This window comes from Myiozetetes cayanensis, unplaced genomic scaffold (assembly GCF_022539395.1).
Source record: "Myiozetetes cayanensis isolate MyiCay16 unplaced genomic scaffold, myiCay2020 scf7, whole genome shotgun sequence".
Taxonomy (NCBI): domain Eukaryota; kingdom Metazoa; phylum Chordata; class Aves; order Passeriformes; family Tyrannidae; genus Myiozetetes; species Myiozetetes cayanensis.
The window spans coordinates 51,555,359-51,569,084 of NW_026087964.1; the positions used below are offsets into that span (position 1 = coordinate 51,555,359).

The window sequence follows — 13,726 nt, forward strand, 5'->3', positions numbered from 1 at the left end:
CTAAAATGGCATTTGCATGTGTTGTCTAACTGATACTGCTTGAGCATTTCCAAACACTTGGGCATTTGGGTATGGCAGTCTTGCAAGTGAGTTGTGTTCAGATCTGCATGGATGATTCTCAAGATCTGTCTCTCCTTCTTATCTAAGTGCTAACCAGTCATCATGTGTAGAGAAACGTCTTTATGGCTGGTAGCAGATAGGTTTTTGTGTTGTTTTCAAACTACAGGGAATTATAAATATACATCCTTTTCTGAAGCATCGACTAATCCTACCAGTATTCTTATATCATCCTCGGTTCTGAAAATACAAAAGAGCAGCATTTAGGTTCTCACTATGATGGAGAAAGTTTTTCATTGCTTTGGGCAGTGTATCGATCTTCAGGATCTGCAAATGTGGCTTGTAGGAGAAAGAACTCTACCAACTGTATCTGAACATGTGTTCTCTCCTCCTCTGTTTTAATCAAGCATCCTTGTCTCTTAAAGAATAAGCTTTGTTGGTAATCACCCTTTGTTGGTAATCATTCTCTTTGGCATGACATACATGAAATTATTCTTCATCAACTTCATCTGAGCTTTTGTAAATCATATGTAGCTGACTGTTTATGCCATGAATTTGAAGAAAAAAGTGGTTTAGTTTAGTTTTTCCTATTTATCCCTGAAGTATAGGATGCAATGAGTGCAATTACTAAACTGTGTATCACTCAAAACTTGCTGACAGAACTGTGGTTTTACCTGCTGTTCTGGATGTTGGGAACAGAATGAATGCTTTTATCTCAACTATCTTTTTTGTATGCTACCTCTGTGGTGTGTATGCATTGTTTTTACCTCTGGTATGCTTAAATATAAATGGGGCAGTGGCTGGAGTATGATTAGAGTCCCCTCTCTCAAATCATAATAGTAGGTGGGAAAAGTGATACTTTCCTTTTTTTGTGTGTGTTCCCTCTGGCTGTGGGACTGACTGCTTCCTGGGAATTGTTGCAATTTATGATGATATCTTCACTGTGACTTAAGTGTGTTCCTGGGTGCAGAGGGCAGCCCCTGCTTAGCTGGTGAAGTTCACAGAGCTAATGTGATTAAGAATAAGAAAGGACCAGAGGAAAAGTGTCATTTTAACAATTCTGATAACTAACACTTGATGCTTCTTTGATCCTTTAAAAGCAGCTCTGCATTTTAATTTCTAGTGGTTTAACAGAGTTTATTAATAGAAGGCTCCTTCTGGTAAAAACAGTGCAGTAACAATTCCCCTTTGAAGATTCATCTGTGGCTGAGATCATCATCATCCCACACTGGTTCAGGTAGTTTTCTGACTTTAGGCACCACTGGGGCTTGCCCTCCTTTCCTCTTTCAGCAACATGATGAGCAGCATCTCTGCCCTACTTGACTCTGTTCCAAACACCAAGCAGCCACATCCCAACTCTGGCAAGACTTGCCCTGCCTGCAGTTCTCACAAATGAGCACCAGAGACACAGGGATGCTCACCAAGTTTTTCCTAACTCTATTATGTGGACAGAATAAGCTGACTTACCCCAGAGAAGACTGAAATGAGTTAGGATAATGGTTTTTCCAATATCAAACCCTTGCTACAGAGAGAAAGGAGACCGTGTCCATTGGGAACAGGACTAGAAATATTGTTGCTAAGTGGTAGTGAGAGAGATCAAGGTTAGGCACCAGGAGAGATGCTAATGGTAACAATAATTAAGTGCGGAAATAGGTTGTCTGGGTATGCTGGGAATTTCTGTCACTTGAGGCTTTTAATGTGGCTTTTCCCAGACATCTGTTGAGAATGATTTGGAGAAAGCTGCACCTGTCTAAAACAGAGGTTTGACGTAGCTGACTCCTCAAAGACCATCCAAACTTGCATTCTTATGATTTTCTATATATGAAGTAGTAGTGAAGATTTTTATGGATCCCTTTTGGGACAGCAACAGATGTCTGAAGAGAGGGTCACAAACACAGGCTGCTCTCAAACATACAGGTATTAAGTACAAAAATGGCTTAGCGGGAAGTAGAGTACACCAGGCTTTTATTGGCACAGAAGGAGCAGAATTTGGCCTGGGAAAGGCTGTGTTGCATTGAACTCCACTCTCATGCAGTGTAGATGATAGCAGAGTTCAATCTGCTGCTTTCCTGCATCTAAGGTAGAAGTGAAAAGCAAAGAAAACAGTAGCAGTGCTGGGGGAGGAGGGAAAGAGAACACAGATAAGTATTATATATTTAGGTACTAGTCTTTTATGAGTCTCCTTGACTATTACACCTTATGAAGTAAACTTTATTAAATAATTCTTTCCACATAGTTAAAAAGGGTTATTTCTTCTTCTATGGGAGAAGAATAGGCTGTAGAGATGCTTGTGATGTTTGTGTTTCATGCCACTGAACTGTGAAGAAATCTTTCCCAATTCAAGTGAAAGCTCTGAATAGTGGTGTACTTGCTTCTAGATGAAGAGTGTCCCTTCAGGAACATAAATTTGAAATACAGGCTGACTCTCTAGCCTTTTGTAGTGTTTCATCTGCTGCTGAATAGATCAGAGTTGCAAGAAATACTCCTGAAACCCTTATAATTCAAATAATTGTTGCAAGTAGTTTTTTTAGAGCAAGTGCTTGTTTACTCCTTAGAAGAAATATATTTTAAAATTCCCCAGCTGGGTAAAGTGCTGTAATAGGTTGGAGTTGAAGGAATGCTTTAGAGAAATGCTCACTGATAATAACTGGAGGGTTACCACTTCACTTACAGAATGTCCTGTCAATCAGCTACAGCCTTTGAAGGTGACTGTCCTGCCACTAGATCACCTGTGAGCCCACCACTCAATGCGCTGGAGAGTAAAAGCAAATGAGCCAATGCTGATTGCGTTAGCTTGTCCTCTCATACTCTAGGGAATAGCAAAAGGGAGAGAAACCTGCCCTCTTTCCACTACCTGTAGAGAGATTTTCCCCTTTCTTTAAAAACCTCCTTGGGAATGAGGAAAGTTGCTTCCTTGCCTTGTGAATACGGTCACACGAGATGGGTACAGAACTGAAATGTGTGCTCTCTCTGGGACCATGTGTAATGGACTGGGAACTCATCCTTTTCCTTGTGCTAGAGGATGGCTGATCCTGCAGTTTTGGGCAGGGGACTTTTCCTAAGAGTAGTAGAAATAACTATGGTTTAGAGATTGCTGTTCTGGATAATACAGCATTGAATTAACTGTTTGCATAACTGGAGAATTTTTTTAGAGGAAACTTATCCATTAAATTTTGCCTTTATGAAAGAGAATATATACTCACGGAGTCTATACAATAACTTCTGGAGTTTATGTGCACTGAAAATTTATGTAATGTTGAAATGTGATTATGATATTTAAACTGTTTTAAATAAAGTATGGTAAAATAACTTTGCAGCTTTGACTGGGACCATACCATTCAAGATCATCCTTATTGACTAAATGGAGCCAAATATGAACAAGGTTGCTGTTTTCTATACTGACTGCCAAGCTGATGTGTATCACTCTTCTAGTTAATGTGATCTGTCAAGGTCATGTGTCATTATTTTAGTTTTAGTCAGTGAAGACAAAGCTCAGATATCATTCTTGGAGATCGTTCCTGGTGATGGATTCATATAGATTGGAGAATCCTCCATTACAGCAAGGGGACAGATGGGTTTACCTAATCCCAGGATACTGCTGACAGACATAGGGTCTGACAGGTTCCTTCATCTTTCCTTTCTGTTCTAGGATGTAATCATTCCTGCTGTTCTCCTTTGGGATCTTCCAAAATCCCCAGGAAAGTGTGTTGTGTAGGCTGAATTCTGTATTCAGGAGAAGGCACTCTTGGGCTTGTTAATACATGAGAGAATGACTTGTGTTTTTTTGCACTAACATGACATTTCTGGCTTATGTTATTCTTTGGCTTTGTAATTCTTTACTGTGCACCATTTGCCCTTCATCTTTGATGTTGTGAGCCTAAGTGTCACACCTTTTCCTATTGAGGTGCGTGTTATTTATTTCAGTCACTTACTCAGTTTTGCCAATGTACCTTTGAATTATGTAGTAAGAATAATAAAAATAAACTCAGGCTGTTTACCGCTCCTTCTTAATGCATAAGACTGAGCAAACACTTAAGTGCAGTCCTTGGTCCTTCTTCCAAATCCTTATTGAAATTAGTGGTATTACTTGACTCAAGATTCCTGTGAAACTGCACTGTGAAACTTCAATTTCTAGAATATAAATCACAAAATTGATAGTAGCTGTTGTTCCAGCAGATCCCTTACCCTAAAGTATTGTTGTTACCTTGTACAGGAGAATGTCAAGAGAGGCAGATCTGTGACCACATCCCTCTGATGTGATGTCCGGTTAGCATGTACCATTCCCACTATTTTGCAATTAGAAATTACTTCAGTCTTTCGAAATGATAAGCCCTAGTTTTTGCTTTCCCTACCCCGTGGAGTTTTCCATGTCACCACAGATTTCGGAATCCTAAAAGGATGAAGCTGAGAGGACTGTGTGTTCTGGATGCACTTACATGCGTTACTGATGTCACATTGACTCAGCCCTGGGGCAATCTCTTATTTTAAGTCACCTGTAATTAATGCACATGTCCATCACTGTAGAACTCATATGACCTTCTGGTCTGGCCTGGGAAATGAGTGGTTTCTCCATATAATCCCTATTTATCAGCAAATAGCAACATACCAGTAAGTCTAATTAGATATTTTATCAGCCTGGTTAATGCAGACATGAATCTGAGTTTCAGTAGAGTTGATTCCTCACAGAAATGTTCCTGTTTTACTCTGAACTGAGTCTCATCTTTACAAGCAATACTAGCTGGGGAATTTTAAAGGAAGGGAAGAAAAAATATACACAATCTGTGATGTACTAAAATATGTTTTCCAAGGAATTTGAAACAGTTCATAAATTGCTGTAAACAGAAAGTATTTCCAGCCATTTATGAACACCAGTATGGACCTGTAACCACAGACGCTGAGTCTTCAGATTAATTCCTCTCTCTATAGGCCTCAGTCTTTCTCCTTTTCACTTTTGTCATTGCTAATTGAAAACCATGAAAATACTAATTAAGATGTAGCCTGTAGCATTGCAGGAACTATGTTATCCTTTCATTGGAATTGTGCTATTGCCCTGATATTTATTTGTTTAATTAAATGTCTCTTCTTCATTTCGACTCTCCATTTAAGGAGAAGGAGGGCAATAGTCTCATTTCATTATTGGTACTCTAAATGAGTTGTACACTGGAACGGCTAGTTTCCTTCACACAATGCTTTCTCATCACTTCCTTCACTTAGGTGGTCAGCTTAGGGATAATTAAAACAATTTACTTTATTTCTAGGTGGTGCTGCAGATACATCTCTATGTCTCCAGAGTAAAACCAGTAGACCAATGATGATGCTTTGTCATTCACAGCTGAGTCGTGGAGGCACTGACTATTGCAATGAGTGAGCAGGAGCTTTAAAGCATTCTGAGCTGACCTGGCAACTCAGTTACAACCAGTGAGCTCCATGAATTTAATATCTTAGGACTAGGAAAGTAAATGAATTGAGGCCATTTTAGCATATCTTTATTCTGCCTCCTGTTGGAATTGTTTGTTCAAGAGTTTTTCTCCCATCCAGATAAACTGGGCTTTATGGTCAAAATACCTGTAAAAAATAAGTTGCCAAATGATAAATGACAATTATTTGTTCACTTTGGTCCAATACCAGCCTCTGAGTGACCTGGTGGAGTATGTTTGGTGGAGAAGGAGGAATACAAATTATTTTCTTCTCAAAGGGGAATTTTAAGCCCACTGGCACAACTGCAGTTCAGCTTGTAGCAAGAGGTGAATTTGTAGAGTAACCATAACAGCTGCACTGAGGGTATAGAAAAGAAATCCCAAAATTTTTCTTTAACTTCCACCATATAATGACCAACAGCTCCTAACAAAATTTCTTACTGGGTTCCTAATACCAGAATGCAATGTCAGGCTGGAGGGATATTGAGGGATATTACTATTGTAAGGGCTTGAGGCAGCCCTGCCGAATTAAAGGTTTGGGATGTGATAACAGGCACAAGACCAATAGCTTTAGGGATAAACAGTTCATCTCTAAATAATGATGTGGTGGTACAGACAGATCACTGGTGCAGTTATCCAGACTGTAACAACAGCAAATTCAATAATTCACTGATCCTGGCCTAGACTTGTTATCTGAGCTCGCAAAGATGTACATGACCATGGCTGCCAGATAGGCAGGAAGCAAGGATGACTTCTCTGAACAAGCTACTTGAACCAGTTGACAAGCTCAGGAAATATCAAATTCCCTGATGGGAATTCCATTTAGTTGTTGAGTCAGGAAAGCACTGTTTCTTTTTGTTCACCAGGCATCATATCCTACCTTGCAGCCAGTTCTGTCTGTGGTGTGCACAGAGCTTGATAGTACAGTATAAGGCAATCCCACCATTACTCTAATATATCAGTACATGATAATTTTGAAAGATAATAATGCTATTGGATATGTACTTCTTTATTTTGAGCTCCTGCAGGTACCATCACCTCAGTGTATATGAACAACAAAATGGGTTTGCATGGAACATTTTGTTGGGGGTCTTAAAGGACTTTCCAAAAGGCACTTTAAAGGTCTTTATAAGTGAGGTGTACCAAAATTACCTTTTAAAACAGCTTTTTTTCCTATTTTTGTTCACTTCTTTTTCCATAGTGCCTCTTACCTTGGGTCATAGTTAGTCAGTAATTATAAGACACGTAATAAGACTGGCAAGTGATGTGGCGTGACAAGTGGTCAGTGAGTTTATAATAATGTATTTTGTTGAAACTAACAATGCCTTCTCGTGTTGCATTAACTTTTTAAGTGTTTGAGACAAGCTTCACCTTGTTTTTATGTATATAATTGAATGTGGCCAGTAGGGCTTTCTGTTAGAGAAAAGGTCCTTTCACAATACCTGCATGGAAGATTTCACAGAGGTCTTAAGAGCAGACAGAAAATCAGCAACTGTGGAACAATGTGAATCCTAAAGTTTATGGGGGGAGCTTATCAATGAGTATAAATATGTGGTGGGGGTGGTGTTAAAGGAGATTGAACCAGACTCTTCAGCATTGCCCAGTGATATGTCAGGAAGCAGTGGGCACTGATTGAAATGCAGGAAACTCCATTTAAATGTAAGAAAAAGGGTTTTCTCTGGATGAGGTTATCCAGCAATCTTGTGGAGTCTCCATTTGAGGGAATGGTCAAAATCTGATCAGGCATGACCCTGAGCAACTTGCTCAAGGTGGACTGGACAATTTCTGGAGTTGTCTTCTGACCTCTGTGATTAGTGGCTTCCAGGGTGATCACCTTTTGACAGGATAAATGTTTTAAGAGCTGACAGTTTGGTAGACTGGTTTCTTTATCTCAGAATGTGGAATCACTCCAGAAGGAATTAATCTCTAGTAATCATGAGAATATGCACTCTTAGACTCCTTTGGTGTTCATAATGGAAGGAAAACACATGTTACTATCCCGGAAGATAGCGGATTATAATGCTTAGATCAGCTGCTAAATTACAATTAAAATACTTCCTTTTGAAGTTGCTTTTGTCTGTGACTTGAGATAAATTTTCTTTCTGGTGGCAATAACTTGGCATTCTAGCACACATCTCTGAAAGGACAGAAGGCACATTCCTGAAGGTGCCATCACTACATGGTGCTGACATAGGAGCAGTAGCATGGGCAGACCATTTGGTCTGCCTTCCATGTGTGGAGGATCCCAAACAGTCTCTCTCCTTCCACCAAGAGTGTTATGAGGTGGGAAAGAGAGTGAAGGGAAAGAATGAGGTGCGATGTTAACCAAAAACACTGAAATAAGAGGAACCCATCTGGTGACATTTTGCTGGTAAAAGGAAGAGTCCTGAAGTTTTGTCAAATACTCTGTATTTTAACAGGACTGGGTCTTCAGGAGGACTTTTTCATTAGTGTGATTTCTATTTTATTGCAAAAGTGGGTCATTTCACACTGCTGTGCACAGAGCTTAGCATGATTCATTCCCATAGTAAAGGAGGAGGAGTCAACATTTTGGAGCCATAACATCACCTTCATCTCTGAGAATCTTTAGTTGAGCTTTTCAGATCGTCTAATAGAAACCTTTCCCTCTGTAAATGCCTTTCTGTCTAGTATAAGAGAGGTTGCATCTTCAAGAGAAAAATGTGTCTTTCATACTAAGACAAGAATTGGTCTATTGGGTATTTTTTCTTTTCCATAACTGAATTAGGATGTGGAATTAGTGATCAGGATTGCATTTCTTTGTTTTAAAGGAGGTAAATTACAATATAAGGTGTACCTTAGATGGTTCTCTGTTACTGTGAGTGGTTGTTTGCTTTTATGATATTCTGACATCAGAAGTGGAGAGCATCACCATTAAAAATTATGCGGTCACCTGTGCTCTACCATTTAAATGTAACAGATGTGACCTTGAGTAATGTCATCCTCATCTGAAGTGCAGTGACATCAATATGGGTAGTGGTGGTTATATTACTATTTGCAGCTGGACAAAGGTGATAAACCTATCCCAGGCAAAGAGTTCCCATGGTGGTTTGGTATGGCTTATGGTTTGCTTCATTTGAAAAAATAATGGTGATGCGATTGATGTTGTATTTTTCTAGTGCTGCTGATTGTTTTATTTGAAGCTGTAGAGGAATCTCTGTCCTGAACTTGCTGAAGGAATTTGGGAAGATGATAAATTCGGTCTTTTAGGCATTGTGTCTTTGTAATGCTGATGGACAGTCCAGATCCATGGCAGAGGTTCCTAACAAACAGCATACAAACTTTGAAGCTCTTACTTGAAATTCGGCTGGCAAGTCTTTTTCTTTGTCGTTACTAATGGTCCTGGCAGTTTCACTTGCCATCTGTTTTCCTGCTACAGATAACATTAAGCTGCATGCTTGCTTTCTTGTGCAACCCCAACTGTTCTTGTGCACAGCTTTACTTGATTGTTAGCTGAAGCTGTTCCTTAATGATTGGGAGAAGCAGAAATTATATTATATTTTGGATTAAACAGGAGAGCAGGAGACTGGAGCTTTAGGTCCTTAGAGCTGATGTGTTAGATCAAGTGCACAGTAACAGCTTTAAAATTTGCATCACACACACTATTTAGCTATTTTCAGTCATAGCTGGTAGGGATTGATGCTACTTCTTATAAGAGTAAATAGGCATAAATACCCTAAAAAATTGGTTTAGAAACTAGGGTAAATAAAAACTGAAGATCAGGTCATCTGCAGAGCTCAAGTGTTTTGATAAGCTGAGGTAGAACTGTAATTGGGCCTATTTTTTCTGATAATTTCATATTTGAAAAATTACCTTTCATTTTCACCTTCAAAAATTACCATTTACTTGAAAAATTACCTTCAATTACCTTTTGAAAACCCCAAATTATTGGCCATTCTGGGAGACACAGGTACCTATTAGATACCTAAATAAAAGTATTTGCAATCCCATTTATTGGTGTCCCTTGGTTTTTTGGAATTTGTCTGTGTTATCTATACCATGGAGCAGTGCAGGATGTTGACTCAGAGCAGGCACACCCATGGAGGGTACTTGGCAGAATAGTTAGGTATTGACTCCATGTGGACTGTACTGTTTACCTCTAAAGGAAAAAAACTTACCTGGCCCCACTGAGAAGCAATGGGACCAGATATCTTCATACTGGGCCTTCTAAAGTCTGAAATAAGAGATAGAGAGAAGAATCCATGTTGTGGAAATAAATTCTGCACATCATAGTCTTTGATGATGAGGGTAAAAAATATGTGTGCCCACATACGCATCAGAAAAGGTGACTGATGCAGGGAAGAACAGGATTAGGATCTGGCAGATAAAGTCACAATCTGGGGAGGTGGGGGAAGTGAGGAACAGAGCATTATGATTATGGTCACCTGGTTAAACCACAGAGGGAGCCAATACGTGGCAAATGGTGAACTTGCATATTATACTCTATTTTGTGTTAAACTTGCAGAGGTGAGTTTCAGGTTTAGCTTCTCTTACCCGCATTTTGTCAGTATCCTAAATTTAATTTAGCACCATTATCCTTTAAGCTGTAGACTTTGAAGAATTACCTCATTAGTCTGGTTTGTGACTTACTTAATTTTGTATTTCTGTCTACGCTACCAGCCTGCAGGTGATTTTTTTAAGTGAATTTCTTCCTGAATGTCTGTAATTGTGTTTTAGTGCATTTCTGTCTAGATTGACAGCTGTTATAAATCAGCATGATCACAATAGTTCCACTGAGATACTGTTTTTGTATCTTACAGTTCAGGGTGAACTCCAGCAGTTTTTGCTCTGCCAGAACTTGTGTTTCTTCTCTGTGAACTTCTATTGTAACAGCTACAATGGGGATTGGCCCAACCTAAATGTGTTTTTTTTTCCTTTCTGTTTGTTTCAGATGGTAAATAGTATCTATAGTTCTAGGACAATAATAATTTTACTTTAATAATCTTACTCAGCAAGTTATTTCTTACACCATTGCAATCCCATTAATTCCAAGAGGCTCTTATTAAAATTGCTGTATAAAATAGAAGTGCTTCTGTAATAAAGAAAAAAATGAAAGAAGCTGGGTGGCAGGTATTATATTATACAATGTATCATATAGTAATAGTGCATAGAATAACATGCTGGTTGATGTAGGAAAGAATGTAAAACTATGACCCATTCAAGGAAAAAAGCATTTCTCGGTACAATTGGGTTCTAAAAGTGAAGGAAAAAACCAGCATGCGGTAATCTAGGTCATAATAGTTTGACCACAACAATAGTTTTTTGACCACTTTGCAATGCGTTTTGAAAAAGCTAAAACTTTAAAATAAAGATTTATGAGGGTAAGGATGTGTCTTAATATTAAAAATTAGATAATTGAGTTACATTTTCATTTGCATGTCTTGGTACTATCCAACTTTGGCCTGCTTTTACAGGCACTTTTGCATATCTGTGACTATATTTCCCCAAGCAGTTAAACAGGAATTAATGTGATAACTTAATGTGATGCTTAAACAGTTTGTGTAGGACTTTGTTTCCCAGATCAGTTTCTTAAGGCACAAAAGAACTTGTATCATGTTTTGGTTTGGTTCCTGTCTTGACCAAAGCATTTTCTGTGGGATTGAATTATTTTCCAAAGATATTCATCAAGTTGATGGTGGTACTGTTCTTTTGTTAGGATTGACTTCATGGTCTTTCCATGGCAAGAGAGAAATGGAATCGCAGCTATTCAAAGAGATAATAGTAGTCATTCCCACAGATACCCCTGTGGAACATGGAGAAGATCTCTCTGGAACTAATGTCCTCTAGCTCTTCACAACCCCTGGCAAACCCACAACCAAAGGACAGGCCAAGAAATCTGATGGGGAGGAAAGACACACTTTGGCATAAATGGGGAAGCAAGCAGTTACTGTCACTTTTCTTTCCCTATTTTAAATGTAGAATGAAGAAGGTTTCCTGCAGGAGGGAATGGTGAATAATTCAGATGTTCCTGTGGATCCTGAGAACGAGGCTTACGAAATGCCTCCAGAGGTAAATCTGTTGTGGTATTTGCAGTGAGTGCACGTTAAAGAGAAGGGCATGGGAGGAGGCTGCATGCGTGAGTTACGTGAGCCCATCACAGTGATGCTGTGAGCTGCAAGAGCACAGCAGAAATGGGGTCTCTTTGGCCAAGATCTGCCAGAGGTGTAGTGCTGGGAATCAGAAAATTAATTGCTATTTTTGTTAGTAAGGGAGTTAAATGGGAAAATACTCCGTGTGTTTCAAAACTCTTGATCCTGGCTTTCTGAGTAATCTGCAGTAAACTTGTATCTTTTTTGTTATGTTTAATAGGGAATGCAGGACAAACTGCATATCTTGATAAATTGTTTTAATAGCTTGGCCACTTACCAGTCCATCATGCTTTGTAAAACATGATCTTAAGTGAATGCAATTACGGGAGTAAATTATTTTGTTGGTTTTTATGAACCAGCTATCTAAAATATTACTACAATATCTGGCATGATGCATGAGTAGTTGAAGTAGCAGTTTTATGGTAGCACAGATAATTAGACTGAAAATGAGAGGTATAAAAAATTTAGGCCATGATCAAGTAGAAGACTTAAAGGCACATTTGAGCATAACATCTTGAATATCAGTGAAATTTTTGATGCTGCTCATGTGTCTGTAGTGAAACACCCCTTAAATGATAGAGCGACTCGTATGAGGATCTGCAGCACCTGGTGTGCCGTTCAGCCCAGAGGTTGTCCTCCTCCCTCTCCAAGTGAATTTTCGTGGGTGGCCTCATGAGTTCCTGGCAACGTCAGCTGAATTATGTGTTAGTCACTGCAGAAGTGAGAATTAGTTCTCTAAGTACCATATCTTCTAACATAGAGGATCTGGAAAATGTGGCAAAATACAAATAAATGTCAAGATCCTGATCAAATGAGAATCCATAATAATTTGGCATTGAATCCTCCAGGACTAGAATAAACAGTGAAAGAAGGATGTGTTTATCTAAAATACTAGTAGTGCTGATTTCTGCTCTCCTCATTAGGAAGAATATCAAGACTATGAACCTGAAGCATGAGAGTCCTTTCCTTCCTTTTATCACCTGGAATCTACTAACTACTAAAGACATCTCATCCTGTACAAGTGCTGAGTTCCAATGTGCCCAGTCGTAAATTTTTTTACAGTTTTTACGGTGTATTTTGAAGTCTTCCATCAGCAATGATTGGAGTATCTGTGACCGCATCCACCTTGTTTCAGCATTTCCCTCCTGCTGAAATGAAACCGGTTGGCAGGGTCATTGTTGTGCTGTGGATATTGTGGCTTCAAGTTTAAAAGTTAAAAAAAGAAAATATTAAGTAAAAACACCTAAGTGTCTAATGCTTATTTCTAATTCTGTACATGTTTTGCTGATAGCCTGTCAGTAATTTGATATTGTTTATGATACAGTTTTTATTTGTTTCCTATGACTATTCTTTCTGTGCAGAGATGACTTATTGTGAGAGCTTTATATATATGTGTATGTATTATATATATAAAAAAAAAGGAATTGAGCATGAACTATGCACCTATAAATATTAACTGTTGAAATTTTATTGTTTTGTGATGTGTTTTATTAACTTGTGTCTGTAAATAATGATGTTCAACTGAAGCAAATAAAACATAACCCATTAAAAATTAATTTCTAAAGTAGTGATGATTCCTAACAACACTTTTCCCTTCCAAAAGGCCCTGTTAAAGCGTTCAGACTGTGTTGCTTCTTGTGAAGGAACTGGAGGAACAAAACTAGCAAATGGCAGCCTAGTCTGTACAAAAAACACGGTGAAGAATGAGAGCATCAGGGCTGCTACCTCAGCTGGAGTAAACTGTTGACCAAATAGATTCATTTGTAGGGCTAATAACCTTTCTGTTGTAAGGACAAACTGAAAGTGAACACAGCCATTAATAATGGGCTGCAGCAGATTATCAGGAAATCATGAGGCCTTTGAAGAATTACTGTTTTGAGGTTGTTAAAGTGCTGGGGTATACATTGATGGATTAGTTGCAGTGAATTTGTCTTGAATAAAGTTCCAGTTAGGAAAAGTACAGTCTATTGTCTGTTTTTAGACAGATTAATTTTCAGTTATTATGTTGCCTGGGCATTTTTCCATATAGTAAAAAGATTTAAATGTGAGACATTTTTACTTTTATCATGTTTTATTATTTGTTACTTTGGATCTAATGTTGCCTCTAACTTTAAGTAGTTTTGTGTTTAAGGTTCACTAGTCTTG

The 13,726-nt window shown here is 38.5% G+C and overlaps 1 protein-coding gene across 3 annotated transcripts in view; it reads left to right on the forward strand.

The window, feature by feature from the left end:
• SNCA (synuclein alpha) overlaps positions 1–13,137 on the forward strand; it is a 61,065-nt gene extending 47,928 nt beyond the window's left edge. For all 3 annotated transcript variants that reach the window (XM_050338120.1, XM_050338121.1, XM_050338122.1), the window contains 2 exons: positions 11,412–11,501; positions 12,505–13,137. In XM_050338120.1, coding sequence (XP_050194077.1) covers positions 11,412–11,501; positions 12,505–12,537 — 123 coding nt within the window. In that variant the 3' untranslated portion in view covers positions 12,538–13,137. The remainder of the gene's footprint in view (positions 1–11,411; positions 11,502–12,504) is intronic.
• The last annotated feature ends 589 nt before the right edge of the window (positions 13,138–13,726 follow it).